Raw genomic sequence first — 24,562 nt, forward strand, 5'->3', positions numbered from 1 at the left:
TAAAATATTTTAAGAAATTTTATGTTACTCTATGGCCAATGAACAGTAATTGAAGAACTACAGACCCAGCAATAAAAGACCACTCGATTAAATAGGAGATTATTTTATTTAATACAAAGATACAGTTTAAAATTATTTTTACTTAGAATAAAATGGAAAAACCTGAATGTAATACAAATTATGGATCATCACAAGTAAAGCAGAATAAACAGCCCTAGTTAATTTGGTTGACAACTGAAATTTTTGAGTATTGTTGTGTAATAAAGGGCCACAGGGAAGGCCTCTGGGTCGAGGTGGATACACAGGACGCTTAGAAACAGAACCCCCACCAGGAGAGAAGGCCAAGAGCCCGAAAGACATAGAGACTTCAAAATACAGGGAAGAATGATGGGCTGGGAGATTGTTATCAGTCAAAGGGACTAACATCTTCATATATCCAAGTCAGAGTAACTACAGGACATGACTTTGCTAATTTCCAGGTAATGGCATTGTTTGATGGAATTATTTAACTGTCTCTTTATAGGGATGCAGAGTTTTAAAGTCCTGGTGAGCAGCAAATGAAGAAGAGGTGCTGACCAAGAGACAACGATTATGTCAACAAAACACCACAAGCCCTGTGGTATTATTTTGCCCCTGTAGATTTTCAATCCAAATTTGAACACTTGAATGAAAACATGGAGGAGAACGAAACCTCGACGGATTTCGTGCTGCTTGGGCTCTTCCCCAGGTTCGGGCATCCCAGCCTCCTGGTCCTTATCATTCTCCTCTTATACACCATGGCCTTTGCTGGAAACTCCACGCTGCTCCTCCTCATCTGGCTGGACCCCCGTCTGCACGCCCCCATGTACTTCCTACTCAGCCAGCTGTCTGTCATTGACCTAGCTTACATCTCCAGCACGGTGCCCAAGATGCTAGCCAACCATTTCTCAGGGAAGAGGAGCATTTCCTTCCTGGCCTGTGCTGCCCAGATGTTTGCCTTCCTCACCCTGGGCCTTGCTGAGTGCATCCTGCTGACCCTCATGGCCTATGACCGCTACATGGCTGTCTGTAACCCCCTGAGGTACACAGTCCTCATGAGCCCCAAGGTCTGTTTGCAGATGGCTGTCTCGGCCTGGGCTGGAGGAGCTCTTGCAGCGCTTGTGCACACCGTCTACCCCATGCACTTCCCCATCTGTGGCTCCAGGGAGATTGACCATTACTTCTGTGAGATGCCCGCCATTCTGAGGATGTCTTGTGTGGACACGTCCGTCTATGAGATGGTGAAATTTGTGTCAACCATTGTGTTTCTGATGGTCCCATTTCTTCTCATCCTGGCCTCCTACACTGTCATCTTCCTCACCGTCCTCAGGATGAACTCTCGGAAGGGCAGGAACAAAGCCCTGGCCACCTGCTCCTCCCACCTGACAGTGGTGAGTCTCTACTTTGGCCAGGCCATCTTCATCTACATGACACCCAGCTCTGCCCACACGCCGGAGCAAGACCAGATAGGAGCTGTGCTGGGCACCATAGTGACCCCCACGCTCAACCCCCTCATCTACAGCCTGAGGAACAAGGAGGTGGTGGGCGCCCTGAGGAAGTGCCTGGGGAGGGGCTGCAGCTGCTCTCAAGAGTGTTCTAGCCTCAACTTTCAGAGGAGCCACCTTCACCTCACATCCTGAGGAAATGACTTTGTGACAGGGAGGGAGGGAGGAAGGGTGCCAGGATCCTGAGGAATCTATTCCTGGGGGTGGGGCTGCTCTCAGTCCCACAGTGGTGGCTTCAGCAGAACACAGCCTCCCTGACCACTACTGACCAGCTGGGGAGAAACTTCCTGGATTCTGGCAGTGACGGCCCAGAGACAAGTAAGGGCTCTGGCTCCTTTTTTAGCTTTAATGCACTGGGTCACAAAGGAAGCACTGGTGCTTCTAATGTAAACTGTCCCCTCTGCGTCCACTCCCTGTCACCCGTCACTCCCCAAGCTCCTCCTCAACCTCCCCTGCCTGAAACCCGAAGGCCTCTTGTTCCATGACACCTCCCCAGAGAATCCCCCCTTTCCCTAGCTCTTGTGGTCCACTTACATTATTGTTGTTACAAATTATTTATGCACTTGTGTTCCTTTTCCTTCTGATGTAGCCATATGTAAATAGAAAAATCTGAGTGAATTCAGGAAATTCTTTAATAGAACTTAGTCTTTTTTCTTCTTGTCTACCAGATTTTACCATTTTTCATTTTCATTGTTTTATTAATATTTATATTTATCTATATAATTAAAGGCCTTAACTTTAGGATTTTGTAATCATCTTCTGTGAGAATTCTGAGGCTTATGGTAAACTTCGATATAATGATATAGTCTCTAAACAAAATTAGCAATAATAAAATCTGAAGTTCTAAAATCACAACTGGTCTTGGAAGATGCCTTTCAACTTATTATTGTTGACATCAGCATATGATCATCACAGTCATAGTGTTCTAAAAAGAGTTGTATTTTAACAATTTTAAAATGACATGGTGTTTTGCTCTTAAATGTAAAAGTAGTCCAATTCAACTTAGCAAACCCTCACCACTGGTTTGGCCAGACAGGTGGCCTTTCTTCTGAAACACTGGAAATTCTTTTCCCCTTCACCATGAAATGCATTGAAGATCCCCCGCCCTGCCCCGCACAGCCCCACACCACATCAATCCTTCCCGGACACCTGAAAACAGCAGGCTTCAGCCACCTCCAAGGTGCTATGTCCCTAAATCTGGGAGCAGTTCAGCTGGGCAGCTCTGGTGAGGGACTGAAGTCCAGCTGTCGTAGGAACTGCTCTCCTGTCAAGCCTGGGAGGACCCTCCGGGCACTTACGCCTTGCCTCTGAGTGCTGCCCTGGCCTGCAGTGACTCCCACAGTGATCCCACAGGTGCCCACACAGAGACAGACTTTGATGTCCCCCAGCCTTTCAATCACTGTTCTCAGAAGACTTCAGGAAAGATGGTCACACACCATCACCTGGAGAGTGGGGACCCTCAGAGGCCATCGTGGGAACTGTCACAGGTGACAACAAGTGCCACCTTCCTTATCTACCAACCACATCACCCTAGGAGTCAGGCTCAATTGAAATCCCATCTGGTCTGCATACCCTCACATACTTCTGTTGAAAATTGTGATGCGTAGAAGACTTTATCCCTGACAACGTGTTGCCTTGAAAGAAAGACAACTTGACCTGGAGAAGTAACTCAGTGATAAAGTGCATGCTTAGCCTGTGCTGTGCGAGGCCGGGGTGGACCCCAGCACTGGGTGGACCCCAGAAAATAAAACTAAATTAACCCTACATCTTGAGTAGCTAAGATAATCCCGCTTTTCTTTTTCACGTGTTTTCATTTTATTTTTATAAGATGAACACTTTAAAAACATAAAATATGTTTCGCAAACTTAAAAATAATGGAGGTTCTTTTCAAATCATGGTAGACGACGTAGAAATACACTGAAAAAGAACACCTGGAATCTTGTCACCCAGCCACAGTTCCAGGATAACACACCCCACATTCTTTCATGCATCTTATTCATGAACACACACACACTTTACACAACAGGTGGGACAACACGTGCCCTAATAGTTTTGCAATCATTGACATGCTTTCTTCCCCTCTTGCTTCTCTTCCCTAGATAAAGCTTCAAATTCCCAACAGACTATGGAAGCAACCTGGTGACCTTCCATAATCAAATCATCAGCAGGTGTATATTCACATACAAACATATAAATATACAATAGATATTGTGTCACTGTTTTTTAATGGGCTTTTATTGCTACATTTCCATTGAATTTTATTTTCTTGCTCACTCTTTGTGAGCTCAGAGATCCTTCTGAGTATCTGGTATAGCTTTAATTCTTTATAATGACTTCCCAATATCCCATGACATTATTTGGATATACCACACTGTATCTGTTATTACCCCAGTTACTCTTACTCTTTGAATAAATGATTCTAAAAATACCCATGTATATACATCCTTGTGCACTGGCATTTCTATTTCTATGGGAATGTTCCAAGAAGTAGAATTCCTGAGAGGACAGACAGTTTTAATTTTAATAGATGTCATTCCAAAGAAGTCACAACACTGCACATTTCTACCAACCAGGCACAAGAGTGCTGTTTTGTAAACTTCCTGTGCACCAAAAGAGGTTCAAGTGCTTTTTAGTCTTTAATGGCCTTATGGGTGTTTTACACAAACTGAATGCCCGTTCACCTTTTCTGTGGGCACAATTGCTTATTGTCAACAAAAGTGTGATATGTTAGTTGTAAAAGTTTTATAGTGATTGATGTGAACTAACACCTCTCAACCATGGCTTTTATCAAAGAAAATATTTTTTTTCCAATCAGAGAATCTTGATTAGGGACCTAATGTTGGAACTCACAACTCCAGCAAGATTTATGCCACCAAGTCAGGGCAGCAAGCTGGCCTGGTTGCACCACACAAGCCTGGCTCTTGGCAGTGGATGGCTGGGTTCTATGCTTTGGGCAGTGGAGGACCCCTCCTGGCTGGTCTTAGGAGGAGATCTGAGTCTGCACACGCAGTTGTGGGTCTCCTCCTGAGGACCCCAGTAAACCCCCCTCTGACGCTCAAATGCTCAACCTCCTAAGGGCCTCCATTTTTCTCCAGACTGCTTCCTTCTGTGTTGAGACTTATGCTTGCTTTACCTTGACTGACAACCAGGACACCAGTCTCTTCTGCCTCTGCCTCTGCCTCCATGAGGACCTCAAGGGTCTTAAGAACTCAAGTATCCCATGAGAGGACTTAGCTCTCAGTAAGCAGTGGCCCCAGAGGCTGCAAAATAGTTGCTATGGCCAGAAAGACACTCCTCTAGACAGGCAGCAAGCCTTTCCAGCCCCACTCTCCCGCTCTCTGCCTTCAGTTCCAATTGCACTTGCTGCAGGAGGAGGAAGCTAGAGCCAAGAGGATGGAGAATCCAGAGAGAAGCCAGTGCACCTGCCAGCTCACATCACCATTGCTATCACTGGAGACTGGGCGTGCTGGTCAGAGTCCTCCTGCCCCACACAGGAGCTGCTGCCAGAATTACTAAAAAGTTTCCACCCAAGGAGGAAGGGAGAATAGAGCCAGCTACTGGGACAGCCAGAACAATCAAGAGGGAAAATATATTGTATCATCATTGCCCCCGACAGGACAAGACACACTGTCTTCCCCAGGAGGCTGGATTTCCAACAGTGACTATTAGCATACCTGAGCCACTAATAATTCAGGACAGAAGTGAGCCTCAAAGGAACTAAGAAGTGTCCGAAGCAGGTATGAAGACAGAGGACCGGAACTTTGTCTACATTTATCAGCTGGTTTAAAAGAGAACCTCAGGGGCTGGGGCTGGGGCTCAGAGGTAAAGCGCTCCCCCCTAGCATGCAAGAGGCACTGGGTTCGATCCTCAGCACCACATGAAAATAAAATAAAGATACTGTGTACACCTATAACTAAATAAATATCAAAAAAGAGAGAGAGAACCTCATTGTTGTAGAGATGCATTCAATTTGTTGAGACTTGTGAAGCTGTTTCTATAATATATGATCCTGGATTGTTATGTCCTTCTTATGTTTCCAGCTCTTCCCATAATGATTTTCTTCTTTCTGTCACTGTCAGATGTAATGTCTTCCAAGCCTGTTGGATGGGATGTGAATAAGTAAGGATGCGTCTGTGACTGACATCACTGTTCACTGGGGCTTGAGTTGCCTGCATCCGTTTTGTCTGTGGGGCCTCCTATTCTTCCTTTGCTGCTGTTCAAATAGACAAGGTTACCAAGACTTTGGTTCATTCTAGACATTATATAATAAAATACTGTGATTTCTTGTGTTAAAAGGGATTGTTTAGCTTAATTTTCAGAAGTTCAGATACTTTTCCAATAGGTTTTTTAGTGACTTTTGTAATTGAATATTATTTAAAAGTAGATTTCTCTCTGCTTTTCTGGGGGGAAAAAAAAGAGAGGGAACCTCAGTTGTTTAGTCAGCTTGAAACAATCTCAAATTAATTACTAAAAAATCCCTAAACTTCTTGATGAATAATATTGGAAATTAAATTAAACAGGCTTTGAATGCTTTTTCTATGCAGATGTGATAGGCAGATGCTAGTTCACGATAAGGGGGGGATGGCTAGGGAAGAATAAAGGTAAATTTGGATTAGACAGAGGGAAGTACAGGAAGGGGAGGGGTGGAGGATAGGAAGGACAATAGAATGAATCAGACATTATGACCCTGTGTGCTTATAGGATTACATGACCTGTGTAATCCTATATCATATACAACCAGAAGAATGGGAAGTTACACTACTACATTTATGTATGATATGTCAAAATGCATTCTATTGTCATGTATAACTAATTAAAACAAATAAAAAATAAAAATAAATTGAACCTAGGCTTTTTCCCCAAGAATGGAGCAAAGTCCCTAACTGTGCTGGGAAATGAGGTGTGCATGCTCCCGGGGTCCGCTGTTGGCCCTCCACACAGCTGTTTTTCACACAGACGTCTTTGTGGTTTTTTTAGAGACTGGATGTTCACCCAGAACTTTAACAGGTCCCTTACCACATCCTTGTTTCCCAGGCTGCAGATGGAGGCAGCAGGTTTGCTTGGATGAGGACACACAGCAAAATACTGAGGGGCACAGGAGGAAGCAGCTGTCACCCACTGGTTAACCCAGTCATAGGGGAGATGGAAGGAGCAGGCAGCCAAGGTTCCTGCTTGGAGGGATTCACATGAAGAGCCGAGAAGAAGGGGAGGGCGTAAAAGGCCATGACAAGTCCAAAGGGGACGATCTACCACGAGCATCCATCCAGCATGGTGGAGCTGTCCACCTGCCTGCTTGGCTCTCAGGTGGAAGAGACTGTGCACAGGATGGCCAGGATCCCCAGCACCACCCAATATGGATAGTGGATTTTTCTGGCTCCACAGATCAGCAGACCATGGCCTAGGATGCATGAGCCGTGGAGGGACGGATAATCTCCCACAGTAATTACTTCAAACCTCAACAGAATCTATGAAGTTCAATAGGAAAGCAAGTTCCAGTGTTCCTCAGCACCGTGGGCGACTGTACTCCACAACACCCTGTTCTGTTTCTTAGGAAGAGCTGAAAGAGAGGCACCCAAAGGCCACAAACATAATGAAATGACAAAGAGATGGAAATGCCATCATCACAGTGTCCCGTAAGCATGTTCAGCTACTTCATGTTAATTAAAAACAAAACACTTTAAATGTCAGATATATTAAATAAATGAATTGAGTCAGGAGGAAGATGCCGAGTGGACCCTCTGCTGGCAGAAGCTGTTCGGGCTTCACCCCCAGGCCAAGGGCTGCTGAGCTGACACAGCACCAGCCACCATGTCTCAGTGTGTCCTGGCTGCATGTGAGGGTGTGTCACACACTCCAGTGAAGTACAGCCTCTGCCACCCGACTGCTCTCCCAGCTTCTAACTCTTCACTTTCCTTAACACTTAATACTCCTGGATCTATGGAAATATGTGAGTCTGAAACCCAGGAGCTACTTTATATCCACAAGTCCAGATGAATAAGTAAAAGGTGTAGTTGAGCAATCCGGGTGACACTGGCCACCCAGACCCCCTTCCTGGGCACACAGAACCATCTAATGAGTGCCGAGTTGGTCACAGTATCTCCCAGCCCTGGTCACAGCTACGGAGCTCTCCAGGGCTCACCGAGTGTCTGAGTTTGAACCTCCTCCCAAACCTAGAACAATGAAATAGGTGGTTCCAGGAGTTGCTCTCTGGTGTCCTTTCTGCTCTATTCATTTTCCACAGGACAGATCCTGATGCCACCAGGTATCCTGGGTGTCCTCAGCCCCTGCACAATGCTCCGGCCTGGCAGAGCTTCACTCCTGCTCTGTTCCTTGCTCTCCAGGACCCCAAGGTGTCAGCTCCCTGGGGGATGGAGGAGAGCTCCCTGGGGGAGCGAGGAGGTGACTGCCTCTGGATCACATGGCTTTCAGAGCTTTCAGAGCACACATGATGCAGCCAGAGGCGTCTGGAAGCCCTGCACATTTGCTAAAAGAGACTTTTGATCTCCTGTGCTGCCTGGTGTCAGACTGACAGTTCTCAAGTGAGTGGCTCAACGTGACTGACCACTGACAGGCTTTCATCTGGGTTCTCCCAGGACCCCGCACCTGCATAAGGGCACCTAGAGCTCTGGCCACTCCTCTGCCCCCCAACCAGCCTGGCAGAAGCCCGAAGGTCTTGCTCTAACACGTAAGTCATGGGGTCAGGATCAGAAGACAGCACTGAAAGGAAAAAGAAAGGAGGGCAGAGGCAGCGAGGGAGGGATGGCTCAGGACCTTCAGGACCCGCCACTCCCGGGAACCCCAGGCCATGGCCTCAAGCACTCCTCTCTAAGTGCTGCCTGTGCCACTCTGTCTTGCACCTGGGTCTCATCACCTGTGACAGCCACCTGAGGCACAGTGGTCCTCCACCTCCTCACAGCATCCTGACAGGGTGGCCTCAGAGTCTGGGTGGAGGGGGCCCTGGGCCAGGCCCACACATGCCAGGGTCTATCTAGTCTATCTCACTGGACATGCATGGCTTAGGTTTGCACTGCCTGGTTCTCTACTTCAACCAGGTGATGCCAGAATTACAGTCTTCTATCAAAATGCAAGTGGGAAAAAGTAAATGATTTCTACATTTAAAAAATATTTCTAGATAGGAACAATGGTCCACCTACAAGCCAGGTGTTGACACTGAGGCCCCTGAAGTTAACACTGAAGGGCTAGAAGAGTGCTATTTGGGGTTTTGTGCACTCACCACCAAGCAGCGCACTGTGTACTGCTTTGCAGATGAGGGACTGGAGTAAAGGGGCCACCTAGCCTGCCCAAGATGGAATGAATAACCAGGACAGGGCCTGGATCTGAGCCAGGCAGCCTGACTCAGAGTTCCTGTGCCATCTTTTACCTGTGATGTCACAGCTGCTGTGCCCCCTCCTCTCCTCAGGCTTCACTCTTGCCCTGCATGCCTCCCTCCTACCCCATCTCACCTGAGCCACTTGTCCCCACACTTCTCCATTTCTCACCCTGACTGTGAGCCACATCAGGGTGATGTTGAAGAGGGAAATCAGAACTAGTGGGAAGGGATTTCCCTTCGGGACATTTGCTCTCTGCTATCCTCAAAGCCTGTCTGATTACTCCTCCTTGACAGAGCTGACCTGGAGTGAGCTTCACTCCATTCCAGCCAAGGATCTGGTTTATGCAGCCGCTCCTACCAAGTCGGTGACCACCCTAGAAAAGGGGTCTTCCCTGAGGGCATCAGATCATTCTCTGTGGAAAGTGCACTGAGATGGGCAAGTTGAGGTTCACAGGAGGGAGTGGAGCCTGGCCAGCATGAGCCACATTGCACTGGGGTTGTGTCCCTGCGGGAAATGGGGACAGACTTGAGAAGGCGCATCAGGAAGGGAGCCGTGTGATGACACCATTGTCTGCTGTTAGGCAACAGCCTCTGGGGCCAGCCTCTTGCCCACTGGGATTCTGCCCCCAGACATTAATTAACCTGTGCTCCCACAGCTGCTTGATGGCCCCCGACTCCACAGCAACTGTCTGAAGAATGGGAGAGGCTTTGGAGAACATGGCCCAGATCTCTCAGGGCTGCAGCCGAGCAGAGAGGGCAGGAATGCTCTGCACCCATAGCTTGTGAGAGCTCCCTTTCCACGGCCCTGAAATCGACCATTAGGGGACGCCCTGCTGTCTGCTCTGAGGAGGGACACTGGCACTACGTGGAGGCAGCCAGAGATGAGCTGGACTGGGAAATGGACCCCTGACTCGGTGCTCAGACCAGGTGAGAGATGGTGCAGAAGCGTGGGGTGGTGGCCAGGTGTGATGGGGTGGAGCATGGTGTCCATGGCAGAGGGGAAGGCAGTGTGGCAGGGCACAGGGGAGGACACCCACAGGAAGTGATGGCACAGGGACTGCGAGTCAGGCTGCCTGGCTCAGATCCAGGCCTGTCCTGGGTTCCCACTTGACCTTGGGCAGATTAGATAACCTCTCTGGTACTGTGGAAACCCCTAGCCCAAGGCTGGTGGCAATAATGAGTGAAGAACCTAAAGCAGTGAAGGCTGCCTCGTTAGTACTTAAGATACACGACTATTTCAACTACCATCATTTTCTATATGTTGGCATTTCTGCCTCTCCAGAAATTTATTTTAAACTTCATGATTAATTTTTTTTCTTTCTTAAGTAATGATTTTTATGTAATTGTTCTTCAAGTTTTGTTGAAAAACGGTGTAATGGTGTCACCGAGTTCAAAACAATAACCAAGCAGAACCATACATATAGCTTCCAAGTCAAAGACGGGACAACGGGACCAGGACCAGCTCAGGCTTTATGACCAGCCAACCATGAGGCCTGAGGAGACAGAGGGTAGCTCTTCCACAGGTGGCCCTGCACTTTGAACCAGCCACAGGCGGGTCACACCCCAGGCGCTGCTTCCATAGGTGAGTGCAGTGGGATTTCCAGGACTGGCCTCCCTCCCCCTCCCTGCCTCTGTCCTTCCTCCTCTTTCCCTCCCCCAGTACTGAGGAGCACCATGTGCAGTACTGTGTCAGCACTGAGAGACAGGCACAGAGAGCCAAGCTTCCCCAGCAGAGACAGTGACAGCAACCACTGAGCCTGTTGGGAGCATCCAGGTGAGGCTCGGTGAGGACCCAGCCGAGGCTCCGTGGATGGCATGTCCGTGCTGCGGGCAGTCATTTTGAGCTGGTACTTACGAACCCACTGACCTCCACTCATCAGTCCTTGAGATCAAAGCTAGCTTTTTTTATTATCTTAAAACCCTCCTATGAAGAGTGAAGGCTAGTGTCGACCGTAGCTCGGATGATGGTAATGAGATGGCACAGGTCAATTGCAACAGTGTTCAGGAAGGCTGCTAATGGGGGAAGGGAGCCATGCATTGGGTCAAGTGGTATGAAAATCCTTGCTCTCAATTTTCCCATGAACTTGAAAATGCTCCAAAATTATAAAGTCCATTAAGAGTCATCTTCCAAAAAGAACTTCTAAACCCCCTTCCCATGTCAGTACCCTGATGTGCTTTGAAAATGGAAGGCATCTTTGAGGTAACTGTCTGGCCAGCTCTCTCTCTCTCTCCAGAGGGAGAACCATCTCATTCAGGTCCCAGAGACTAAAGGAGCAGAGGAAGAATGAGGCTTTCTTGGGGAGGCACATTGTGCAATGGGCTGGTGGCACTCAGGACAGCCAGCAGCTTCAGGGGATGTCCTGTGGGCACTGAATAGAGAGCTCAAAGGACACAAGAGACCAGTCTCTTGAATCACCTATTTCGTAATTTCAAGAAGGACACCAAAAGCTAGGCATTGCAATTCTCTCAGACTAGCTCCATGATTTCAACCAGGATTATAGAGAACATACTGACAGCTGGGTGTGGTGGTGCAGACCTGTAATCCCAGCAGCTTGGGAGGCTGAGGCAAGAGGATTACAAGTTCAAAGCCAGACTTAGCAAGGCCCTAAGCAACTTAGGGAGACTTTATCTCAAAATTAAAAAAAAAAAAAAAGAGCTGGGGATGTGACTCGGGGGCAGGGTACCCCTGGGTTCAATCCCTGGTACCAAAAGAAAAAGGAAAGAGGAGGAAGAGGAGGAGGACATTCTTAGAGCTTCTTTATAAGAATCCATTTCTTCTTAAGCTGTGTTGGCCAAGACAACACATGGACAGATCCACATACAGATTTGGCCACTGAGCAGCCAGCATGCTGGACTCAAACCAGTGCCTATGATTAGAGCATTTGTGCCATTTTCTATGACTGCATTTGAGGACAAATATCAGGAATGGTGCTGAGTTTAAGGCATTGACCACTGGTCGCTATTACTCTTACTTTAAGAAGATGAAACCAGTCAAGGCCTGAAGCACTATGATTTCTCACAGAGAGCAATGTCCACAACCCTGTTCCAATCAAGCCACTGTAAGCCATTCTCTTATGTGCAAGGCAGCTATAAGGGGGGTCCCTACGACCTCCCAAATTGGAATTAAGCTGATATGAATGTATGCCAAGTGCAAAAGGAAGTCTATACCACCTATCCAAACTTTCTATCTGCCTCTTGTGGGTCATAGTTTGGGCCAGAGCTCAGGACCACCAGCTCTGAAATGTGGCTTCCGTGGCTGTGGGTGATGGGGTGGTTCGTGGTACTAACAGCTCTTGCCACATATTGCCTCTGCCCTGCTCCACTCCATGGATGCACCCAACAGGTTTCAGACCAACCAAGGTTTCATAATAATGAAAGGCATCTGCAGGCAGCAGCACACGCAATATTATCAGGCATGCTGTGTACTCCTGTTCTTAGATGATGTTTGGTCCTGATCCTGATCCCTGGGACTTTCTCGACAGTTACTCTTCTCTGAAGAACCCAGTCGATTCCTTCCATGCCTCTCCTCTGGTCTATTCCTGTTTGTACCATTCCCAAGTCCATGTCAACACTGCGTGCAGAGTTCTAAGAAACACTCTGGTGCCAGGTGTTGAGTTTCCCTTTTATTTATTTATTTAGTTTTGCACTGAGGTTGCCATTCAAGGGAAGTACGTGTGACATGTTATAAGGGAAATAAAGCCAGCCCCTCTCATCAGCACTTGTTTTTCTCTCCTCCGTCTAGTGCACCTCTGGGAGTTCCGAGCATGGAGAGAGGGAATGACACGGGGACGGGTTTCTTTCTCCTGGGGCTTTTCCCAGGGCTGTGGCAGCTCGGCACCCTCGTCACTTTTGTCCTTCTTGTCTATATCTTTGCCTTCACGGGGAACTTGGTCCTGGCACTCTTGATCTGGGCCGACTCTCGCCTCCACACGCCCATGTACATCCTCCTCAGCCAGCTCTCTCTCATTGACCTGGCCTTGATCTCCACCACAGTGCCCAAGATGGCCATTAACTTCTTTTCAGGGAAGAAAGACATCTCAAAAGCTGCTTGTGGGGCCCAGGTTTTCTTCTTCTTTGCCCTTGGTGGTGGCGAGTGCCTGCTGCTGGCCCTCATGTCTTATGACCGCTACGTGGCCATCTGCAGCCCCCTGCGTTATCTAGCCACCATGAATTCCAGAGTTTGCCTGCAGATGGCGCTGGTGTGCTGGGGCGGAGGGGCCCTGAATTCCCTGGTCAACACCATCTACACCATGCATTTCCCCTTCTGTGGCTCCAGGGAAATCCACCACTTCTTCTGTGAGATGCCAGCCATCCTAAAGCTCTCCTGCGGAGACACCTCCCTCTACGAGACAGTGGTGTCCATCATCTGCATCGTGTTTGTGCTTCTCCCCCTGGGATTCATCGTCTCTTCCTACATCCTCATCTTCCTCACCGTCCTGAGGATGAACTCTCCAGAGGGCAGGAGGAAAGCCCTGGCCACCTGCTCCTCTCATCTGGCTGTCGTCAGCCTCTACTATGGGCCAGCCCTAGTCATCTACATGACCCCCCAGTCTGCCCACACTGCAGAGCAGGACCAAGGGCTCTCCATGATCAACACCATCTTCACCCCCCTGCTCAACCCCCTCATCTACAGCCTGAGGAACAAGGATGTGCTTACTGCACTGAGAAAGGTGGTGGGGCGAAGGGGCACTTTAAATTGGACATGAACAGCCTCCCCAGCTGCAGACTCGGGACCACCCAGCAGCAGAGAGCCTGAGCTCCACACCTGTGGCACCTGTGAGGTGAAGCGCTGTTCCCTCCACCACCCTGTGACCTACGGTCTAACTGAGCTGAAATGAACAGAACCTAATGCTTGGACACCTAGCTTGGACACCTGTCAGATGTGTGAAAAAAAGAACTGTATTTAACTTCTCTGTGCCAATTAAGACGTTGAACTTGACCTAGAAGATCATTTCCATACTTAAAATGTTTCCCAATTCTCTCCTAAGATTCTAGGAGATGTATTTGGCTCCATCCCTGATTCATATTTTTGAAGTGCCTTTTGAAGTTTATCCTGTAAAATGTGTCATCATAATTCCTCTTTCATAATGAATATTGAGATTTTACTTGGTCATTATTAAGTTGCTCTGGGGTTTTGAGGGTGGTTCTGCCCAGTGTTTGGTAGATGTGTGATTCCCTACAAAACTGTCTGTGGCCAGTTCATTAATAAAGAAATAGTTTAGAACAAAACACATCCTGAGAACCAGGAAGGAGAGTGTGCCCTTGAACACCCAGTCCCTGGGAGGTCACAGGAACAGCCTCTCGTTCTTATGGAACAGGAAGAAGATACAGGAACCTGTCTGGGTTGGAAAAACAAGGGCTCAAGAGGAAGCAGGGATGGAGAGAGAGGCCCAGCGCACATGGAGTGTCCACAGCAGTTGCACACTGGGGTCTCCAGGTGAGGACAGGCTCCCTGGGAACGTGCACCTCTAGTGGAGGCTTGGGTAGAGGCACACCTGAGGGCCGCGGGCTGAGCTGGTTGCTCAAAAGAAATGCACGTGAAAAACCCATCGCACTCACGGCTTCACATTACATAGACCAAGGAGAGGCATCTTGTGGACGGCCTTGCTTTTCACATGACCATCTGGATACCAGGAGAACGTGGAGCACTGGTTCTTGTTCCTGTCCATCTCCCAAAGTCTACACAAGGATGATTCCTGGGCTCTTTCCTCGGCACTATTGGCTCTGCCACCTAGCTGTGTGCCTTAGTGGCTTAGGAGATGGCACAGTTAGCCTCCACTGCACTCTTTTTGATGACGCAGGTTAATCATGACATCTTTTGGTATCACTCTCAATTCTAAAATGCTATTATTCAGGAGTGAAATTATGGAAAACAAATTGCAAATAAAAACACATAAAACAGTGTGCCCATCAGGAAGGTGGATTGATGCCCGGGACTTTCTGACAGATGCTAAAGTGCTCCATACCTTGGACACCTGGAGTCATGCCACACTCATGCCCCAAGTATGAGTCAGATGACTCAGGAGAAGCCCGACTCCAGGCTCCCAGGATCCTGTCCCGACCTTGCTGAAAAGCAGCAAATGCAGGACTATTCCCTGTGCATTATTTATTTATTCTCAACATAACAGTAGTCTTCCCTGAGTCACAAACATGTTCAGTGAGCTGCCCCAGGTCACACCTAGTTCTGAAGCCAGGCTTCTAACTTCAGGGGGGTCCCTACGACAGGACAGTAACACTGAATCTGTAAAACCACACAGTGGGGTCGAGTCTCCATAATGGTGGCAGGAGAGGGCAGAGAAAGGAGGGACCTCTCCAGAACTGAAACACGTCAGGCCCCCTCCTTAGTACCACAGGCGCAGGGCTGCTGGGGAAGGGAGAGGGCCTTCAGCAGTGCGTGGCCTGTTGTCCAGGGCAAGGGTGAGGAGGAGGGGTTGTGCAGGAATGACTTGTGGTCACAAAGGACATGAGAAGACTCGGCTGGCGACTGAACAGTCCCCCTGAGCCACATCCCACACCGTCCACCACTAGAGAGCTACCTGGGCTGGAACCTCATCGCTTCGGAGCGTGCCGTACACTCACTCACCGAATGACCCAGACCAGACACTGAGAGTCCCTGGCCATATGAAGAAGTGAACAAGGCTCCTCTGGTGCTGTGGTTCTGGTCAATTAGTTGCTTGGCTACCTTGTCGTGGTGGGCGGAATCAACACACAGACTCCGGGAGCTGGTGAGAAAACTGGCAGGAGACAATCCTCAAGTTGTCGTCCAGTAGCTCAGTTTATTTTTGGAATGCATACAATTGTTATAGGGTTCGAGTGGGGCGTGCCCGTCAATCATACACAAGCAAGATAGTATCCATAAGCCAATCATCTTCTGCCTAATGTAACCACACTATGAGGATATTCTAAATATTGCTATCATCAGGAAGGGTCTTTGTCCCTAGGGGAGGGAGTTTCTAAGTTAGAAGTTCCATGTCAAAGCTCCTGGCTATCAGTTTCCTGGCCTGACAGCTTGGTAAGGCTAACCACAAGTGCTAAGGATGTGGTTTCACTAACAGCTCGCTAGAGCAGAGCATCCCATCCTGCAGGAATCCCTATCAGGCCTGAATGAGTGTCGATTCTTCAAGCACTCCGAGCTGCTCACAGCTGCTAGCTGCTAGCTGTAAACTGAAAGTTATTCCAACACTCTGGGGAGGGCTTGGTCCATGCTGAATGCTTTTTATTTTGTGAAAAGCCACCATGAGAACCCAGACTCCAGGAAGTCTGGGAAGATGTGGCTAAGAGACATTAAAGTGTGTACCCTAAGGACATCTGACCTCCACTGAAGCGTTGCTGCAGAGCCCCTTCTATCAGCCTAACTCCACGCGGAGATTGAACCAGACAAAACGGCTGGCATAACTCAATTCTCTAAGGATCTTTATTCCCATTTTAATAATTTGTTTAATTGATTTCTGTGAACCAGGAAATCATGGTGTTGTCAACTGGGAGAAAACGGGAATCCCAATAGCACATGCCCCCCACCCCTGGTTCTGCACAGGTGAGTATTTAATAGAAGAATGTGGGGACATGGGCATACTTCTGTGGACTGAGTGACTTACAGAGTGACCTTTAAACCAAGTCACTTTTTTTTTTTTTGGATGAAGGTATTTTTTTGTTTTCTTTTTTTTTAATTAATTAATTAATTTATTTTTTTAGTCGTACATGACAGCAGAATGTATTTTGACATATAATACATACATGGAATGTACATACATCAATCATATCACTTTTTAAAGGAGCAACCACATGCAACACAGCAGAACTGGGCCTGAGGAACGGCTGTCCACAGCAGCAGGAGCCGAAGACGTCACCACAGACAGACTTGGCTGCAATGATCATGCAAGTTTCTCTTCAGAATATCTAACCATCCTTCAAAAAAAATTGACCATAAATGTACCTAAAACACGTCTGACTGATTCTTCTACCCAGTTAAAAATGAACCTAACTTTGGATTTCAACAACAGCTCTAATTCACTAGTCTGAAATATACTGACAGTGCTGATAGAAACCACCCTGAGGAAGTAAAGGAAAACTACATACATCCATAAAGAGACAGAAATTATAGAAAGAAACCAAATTGAAATTCTGGAGCTGAAAAGCACAATAACCAGATGAAAACCTAACTAGAAGGGCTTAACAGCAGACCAGAGCAGGCAGAAGAAAGAATGAGCCAATTTATATTTGAAATTACATAAACAATTAAAATTATCCATCATGAGGGGCAGAGGGAAAAAAAAAGAATTAAAAGAGTCAACAGAGCTGTTTGCCTGTAGGACATTACCAAGAAAATCTCCGTGCACAGTACAGGAGAGTAGACTTGAGGCCAGAGTGAACCACCGTGGTGTGCACCTGTGTGTGCATGGCTCCGGAGGCCAGAGGACTGCAAGTCCAAGGCCAGTCTGGGAGACTTAGCAGGACCTGACTCATAATAAAATTTAGGAAAGGGCTGGGGTTGTAGCTTAGTAGTGGATCACCTCTGAGTTCAATCACAAAAACAAAACAAAACAAACAAACAAACAAACAAAAAACCTAATCACAAAAATAGGGTTGGGGGTTAAAACCACTCATGTGGCATTCACAATAAGATTATCAGAGAATTCTCCACAGACACCATGGAGTTTAAAGGCAGTGGGGGAAAAAAAATTTAAATACTGAAAGAAAAAAAAATAGTCAAGGGTTCTGTATCCTCCACAACTCTCCTTCAGGAGTGAAAAAGAAATCAACACATTTCCCTGAAATGAAAGGACACTGGATAGTAACCCAAAGCCATGGTGAGCAGATAAAGACACTGTCAAAAGTAACCGCAAAGGTAAATATAAAAATCAGTATGTTTGTGACTCCTCTGTTATCTTATGTGGTTTTAAAAGGCAAATGCATAAAACAATAATTCCAAGTTTACACAAAAAATAACATAATCTATAAAAATCTGTGAAAGAGCAACATCAAGGAGAGGTAGGGAGATAGGAGCAGAATGTTTCCATGCTATTTAAACTAAATCTACTTAGGGGATCAATTGTAATCCTCAAACTAACCACTTACAAAATAACAAGAAAATATTCAGAAAATGAGAGAAGAAAGGAATCGAGACAGTGCACTCCCAAATAAACATCAACTACCCACAGAAAAGGAAGTAGAGGGGTTAAAAGAACCAAAAGTACATAAAACATTAAGACAGCCTAAACAATCTTGGAAACCGATGAAGTTGTGGGATGACTTGATTTTAAAAGTTATGACTGAATTATGACAACCAATCAGTATGGACAGAACAAATAGTCCCGATTCAGTAAATAGGCAAATGATCAGATCAGACAGTTCTCAAAGGAAGAACTACAAGCAGCCAATAAGTACATGAAAAAATGCTTCCAATCTTTAGCCATCTGGGAAATGTAAATCAAAACTACACTGAGATGCCCACTTACCCCAGTCAGAATGACTATTAAAAAAATTAATACAACAAATAAAAACGGAACCCTTACACATAGCTGGTGGGAATCTCAACTAGTATAGTCATTATGGAAACAGTACAAAGTTTCCCCCAAAAAACAAAAATAGAAGTGTCATATAATCCATCTATACCACTTCTGAGGATGTACCTGAAAGAAATTAAATCAACATACAAAAGAGACACTGCATGCCCATGTTTATAGCAACACCAGGCTAGGTGCCCCTCAACCAACGAATGAGTGAGGGAAATGTGATGTAAATACACAATGGAGTGTTACCACTCATAGGGCATTTACAATCACTATTTCTTTTTCTTTCAGCCATTAAGAAGAATCAAATCATGTTCAGGAACATGAATGGAACTAGAGATCCTCATATTAAGTTAGACACATTTTTTTCTGATATATGGAAATAACAAACAAAAGAAAGAGGACATGGAAATCTGAAAGCAGAGAGGGACTAGTAGGGAAAGGAGAGTGGATGGAGAGGATTGGAGTGAGGGGTGGAGGGGGAGGGAAAGAAAGGGTAGTAAGGAGGATGGGTACAATCAAAGCTTGATACATGCATGTATGGGAATGTCACAGTGAAATCCATGATTCTGCACCAGTAATGAGTTAATATTTTTAATAAAGAGGCAGTACGGTACTTGCATGAGGATCTACATATAGACCAAAGGAATAGAGCTGAGAGCCTGAAAGAAACTTGACACCTAGGGTCCATTGAATTTGGCACACTATTTCCACAGGCTGCCAAGATCATTCAAGGGGAAAAGAACCATTACTGAAAACAAATGGTGCTGGGAAAATATATCCACAATTTAAAATCAAAATTGGACTTTACATGATGTGCAAAAATTAGTTCAAAAAATCCAAGACTGAGACGGAAGAGTAAAAACTATGAAACTCGTTAAAGAAAATATAAGGGATAGCTTCGTACATTGGATTTAACAATGATTTCTAAACTATGACACCAAAATCACAAGTAACCAAAGAAAAAGGAGATCAGCTGGACTATGTTAAAATTAAGAATTTTGTCCATCAAAGAACACCATCAACAGGGAGAAGATTCCAAAGAACAGGAAAAATCAAGTCATTTATCTAATAAGAGATTAATGTTGCTGGCACACCTGTGATCCAGCTACTCGGGAGGCTAAGGCAGGAGGATTTCCAGCTCCAGACCAGCATGGACAACTTAGAGACCCCGTCTAGAAGAAAGAAACAAAAAACCACAGGGAGATACCATTTCACCCCTACTAAGATGGCCTTAATTTTTTTTTTAAATGGAAAACCTGTGTTGAGAGCAATTGGAGTCCTTGTGTTCACCTGGTGCTGGTGAGACACAGCAGGCACCCCGTGGGATGTTGGCAGAGTCTCAGACAGTTACACAAGGGATGGGAGAAAGATGGCGTGGGGTTTCTCTGCACTCGTCCCCTCAAGAAAGCATGAACTGGAACCACTGTCCATGCACACAGCTCTGTGTAGCATGAGGGAGGTGCAAACCGGATCACATGAGATGGGCCCTCAGACGTCAGAATGGCCAACAGCAAAAGATGACATGGTATTGGTGAGGAGGCTGAGAAGGGAGACCCTTCAACACTATTGGTGGGAATGTATACTACTTCAGGCAGAATAATGCAACTACGTATGGAATCTCCTCAACACAAACTACAAACACAGATTCCCATTGATGTGTAGTTATCAAAAAAAATTAAATCAGTATGACAAAAAGATATCTATGCCTCATGTTCGATGCAGCACAACGCACAATAGCCAAGATAAGGAATCACCGAAGAGTCCATCAACAGATGAGCGGATAAAGAAAATGTGGAATACATACAGACGGACACACCATTCAGATTTTGATAAGTAAGGAATTTTGCCATTAGTAAGGAATTTTTCCATTAGCAACAGCAGAGATAGATTGGAAAACATTACGATCAGTAAAATAGAGCACACACAGAAAGACAGAGGCTGCATGTTCCCACTCACTCACGTGTATGATTGGAAACAAACCCACAAAGCAGAGAGCAGGAGGAAAGGGACTTGGGCAGCTGCAGCTGAAAGCCCCAGCTAGGAGCAACAAGGGCTGCTGCACTGTCTTTGAGATGCTCTGGACAGGGTGGTGAATGGAGTGAATAATGATATTTCAAAATCACTGAGGGCACATTTCAAGTGCGCTGGCTACAAAATGTGATAAGCATGTGAGTGATGAGGTGCTCATTAGCTCCATCTAATTTTTCCACCTTGAAGTACTCCATGTGGTAGTACTCATGAGTCACAGCACCCTTTTGTACCACAGTAGACATAACTATAATTCATCATTTATATCTAAAAGTACAACTTTTAAACACTAAGATTTTGCACGTGCCAAGAGTGTGAAATAATCAGCTTGTTAGGGAGGCTCACCAAAGAGAAAAGTGACAAAGAGGGTAAGTTGGCTCTGGCCATCCAGGAGGCATACCCTGCCCTCAGAGAAGGGACCGCCTGAGTACAGGATCCTCTGAGGACAAGACAGGTGTGGCAAGGAGGAGCAGTGCTGTTTAGAAAATATCACTTAATCACCCACTGGAAGTGCCAACATGCACAGGCTAATTGTGGGGATGCCCAAGGGGCCCAGGAGCACCCCCTGGGTCCCCAGGCCCCTGAGAACCAGGCTTGTTGGCTGGTGCTGATCACCCAGAACTCGTGCTGCATGCCCAGGGAACTCCCGGCTTTCCAGAGCTGCCCACCAAGAGTGCTGGGGTGGGAGGTAGCAGGATCACATGCCCAGGGCAAGAGAGACCAAGTCCTCCCAGCTCCCCCCAGATAGCCGGAGCCACCCACGGACATAGCTTTGCCCTCCTGGGGTTTAAGTCTTCTACCATTTACTCAAGTCTGGAGAATAGCTTCATACAAATAAACAAAAATAGTTATTTCTGCTGTTATCCAAGCAGGGGAGTGTGATAATCAGTTTTAAGTCCCACGAATTCCTTAGGGATGAGCCAGAACCAAACATGTATTCTCGTAAATTGTTGCACACAGAAGTCCACCTAAACAGCCTGACATCTTGAACTTATCAAGACTTGATTGACTGGACATAATCCATTTATGTTCTTACATCTATTATTATAAAGGAAGAGTAAGGCTTGGTAGTCAGACTAAAAGTAAAAGGTGAAGAAAATTCTCATCATGCACCATCTCCAGATCCTGAATCCTCCCGTCTCTTTTCAACATGTATAAAACAGTTCTCTGCAAGTGAGAGGTCCACACTGCTGGGGAGGCTCTTGTGCTCGCTCTCACCCCTTGGGCCATGAAGAAGATCTTATGTCCTTTGCAGTCTTGCTTGGGTTCATTCACTGTCACAACCTCTGGTGGCCCTCAGCAGATGAGATCAGGACCAGCATGGAGTCCTGGTCCCAGCAGTGGACACTCACACGTGGTCAGCCCTGTCTTGGAGGGACCTGTTTTCCCCCTACTTTCTTCACACTTTCTGAATGCTGTAGTTGCCTAAGTGAAAAACCAGCTACCCACACATTTCTCCTAGGTAAGAGATGATCCCAGGCCTTCCACTGCGGGGTTCATAGTTTCACAGTCGAGTTCCCCCATGGCATGACTTGGTCATGCAGTTCACTGGTTTGTGTGTGTGTGTGTGTGTGTGTGTGTTATGACTTAAAGCTGTACTAGTTCCATTTTGGCATTGCTAGGTTTCTGGACCTAAGCTGACCATCCTACATTAATCCCTACTGGAATTTCTTTTCCACAGGCAACAATTGAACATTCCTGTGTACAATACAGTGATCCTTATATTTTTCACGCACATTGAAAGCTTTCTGTTAATATTGCATGTTGACATCGGCATTATAAGCCTTTGGTGCAGTTATTAGTATTATTCTGGATACCAACAGTAACAACAGCTACTGTTTGCCCTGCCCTTGCCAGTGGCCATGATTGGGCTAGGATCTTTATGTTGTCACAGCAAACACATGAAGTGTGGATTATTATATCTGTAGGCCCAAAGGAGGCTGTAAGTTAAGTAACTTTCTCAGGGCCACGTGATTAGTAAGGAGAGAGTCAGGATTAAACCAAGGAAGCCATTTCCCAAAGCCTCACCTTCTTAGGGATGCTTCTTTTTTTTTTTTTTCTTTTGGTGCTAGGGATTGAACCCAGGGCCTTATGCATGCTAGGCAAGGGCTCTATCCCTGTGCTGCATCCCTAACCCTTCTGATATTTTGCTTTTAGAGAGTCCCCAAGGGACTAGATGGATCAAGGATATGTCCTTGCTTCCCTCCCTGCAAGCCCTCCTGGAGGGAGGCACTGTCACATGAACAAGCACAAGGCTGCATCAAGAGGAGAACAGGCCGCAACCTAGCCCCAGCAGCAGGCAAGGCTTCCCCTGGCATTGGCAGCAGGCGCCCTGCAAGGAATCAGCACAGGACCCACGTGGGACTGAATGCCAGGCCCACACCAAACTCCCAGACAGAGGGCTTGTGTGAAGCCCTGCAGGCCACTTTCGTCCCACTAAGGGTCAGTGCCTTGGATACAAGGTTGTGTCACCATGACAGAGACGGGATAGCTGGAAACTGGAGAGAGAAGAAGAAACAGGAGTGGGAAGGAGGTTGAGGGAAAATAAAAGAAAACCAGACTCCCCAGTCTCGCCTGTAATTGTGAAGCCCTTTCAATATGGAGCAATTTTTCTTTTTTATCTGACAATGGGGTTGAACAAAGGGCCACACACTTTTTAAAAAGAGACTCGTATTTTCCATTTCACTCTCTACACTCACAGCCACATGAGTGTGTGCAGTGTACTCTCCCTAGAGCAACGTGCCACAGTGAGCAGAGAGCCACCCAGCCTCCCTGCCAGGTCTGTGTTGGTAAGGGAGGGTCTTCCTCCCTGGCCTCTGGCCTGCACATCCCAGGGCTTCTGTGGCCCTGGGTCCTGGGGCAGGCGAGGAGGTCTGCATATGAATGTTAGAAGAAGATCAAGGCAATGCTACCAGATCTCCCAGGATAGAGTGAGCAGCTTCCAGCCCCAGAAGTGAGTCCAGCATGAGGCCAAAGTATGCTTAGGGGACAGCACAAATGAGTTGAGCAAGCAGAAGGAAGAAGGGATGAGTGGGACACGTGATAGTGAAGCGTGCTTACATTTGGTTATAAATGAACACACTTGGCAGCTGTGGGAGCCACCGGCAATCCCAGGCTCCTGCTCCCAGAAAGAGGCGATCCTGTTGAAGTCCTAATTTCCATCTCTGCAAAACAAAGTGATAGGGTTCACGATAGGTCACGGCTCCTAGTGTTGAGGCCGGACTCTGAGCATGCTGCCGCCTCCAGGGACTGGGTGCACTCCTCGCAGCAACACATGCTTGCTTATCGGATGCGCAGCTGCCTCAAGAACCAAACTGCAGTCATGAGACACTGGGCGTGGAACATGCCTTAAAATCTGTTTTGCACTACTCAAAGCCGGGCGGGCGGTCACTCCACTGCTTATGAACAATCAGGAATCTTCTGTTGAGAAACAGTCCAGAGTCATTGTTTCCAGCAAGGAAGTTTAATCCAAGATGTCAGTTTACTGGGCCTGCGGAGACCTGAGCTCTGAACAGGTATGCTGTGGGCACACCGGCCCCACCCAAGCCCCAAGGGTGTGCCCAGGGCTGCTAGAGGGCCTGCTGGCTGCCACCTAGACCCAGAGGCAAGGCTCTGTCTGGACCTCGATTGGGCCCACAGACCAGACCTGCCATTTATACAGAAGACCATTTTGAGCACCATGCTAGTTAACCTTCTGAACTTCTGTTTTCTCGTGTTTAAAATAATGATCTATTACCCCTTCATACTGCTGTGTTCAATGAGGAAATGTGCTGCATATCTGACACAAATAGGGCATAAAGAAACCTTAGCCTGCTTCCCATTCTCAACTCTTTCAAACTGAGGAAAACACATTAGAACACGTTGGAAACAAGCTGAGGGAGGAAGGAAGGGTGGCAGGAAAGAAGGACCTCAGCTTGTCTACCTGTCCCCTGGCAGGTGTTTCCCCAGACACGAGATATCGATCTGTGTACATCCCCCCAGCCTGCCCCAGGTGCCTTGGGAATGCAGACAGCCCTTTCCACAGCGCCCTGGGCCCCAGGCCCCCAGGGCACATTGTCGCCACTGAGGAGTCCCAGCCTGTGTTCCTGAGGAGTCCAGCCTCTCAGGACGCCAGGAGCTTTATCTCTGACTTGGACGCTTGCTCTCTTAAAACACACTGAAATCTAGGT

At 47.0% G+C, this 24,562-nt stretch overlaps 2 protein-coding genes across 2 annotated transcripts; both read left to right on the forward strand.

Annotated features, from left to right (window-relative positions):
• The first annotated feature begins 674 nt into the window (after positions 1–674).
• On the forward strand, positions 675–1,658 carry LOC124093832 (olfactory receptor 2T27-like). Its single transcript, XM_046446368.1, has one exon. The coding sequence runs from the start codon at positions 675–677 to the stop codon at positions 1,656–1,658; it is 984 nt and encodes a 327-aa protein (XP_046302324.1).
• Positions 1,659–12,617: 10,959 nt separating this feature from the next.
• Positions 12,618–13,559, forward strand: LOC124093834 (olfactory receptor 2T2-like). Its single transcript, XM_046446369.1, has one exon. It carries the CDS (start codon positions 12,618–12,620, stop codon positions 13,557–13,559), a length of 942 nt encoding a protein of 313 aa, XP_046302325.1.
• The last annotated feature ends 11,003 nt before the right edge of the window (positions 13,560–24,562 follow it).

The sequence above is a fragment of the Marmota monax genome, unplaced genomic scaffold (assembly GCF_021218885.2).
Source record: "Marmota monax isolate L192 unplaced genomic scaffold, Marmota_monax_Labrador192_F-V1.1 WCK01_AAM20220418_F8-fsc00376, whole genome shotgun sequence".
Lineage (NCBI taxonomy): Eukaryota > Metazoa > Chordata > Mammalia > Rodentia > Sciuridae > Marmota > Marmota monax.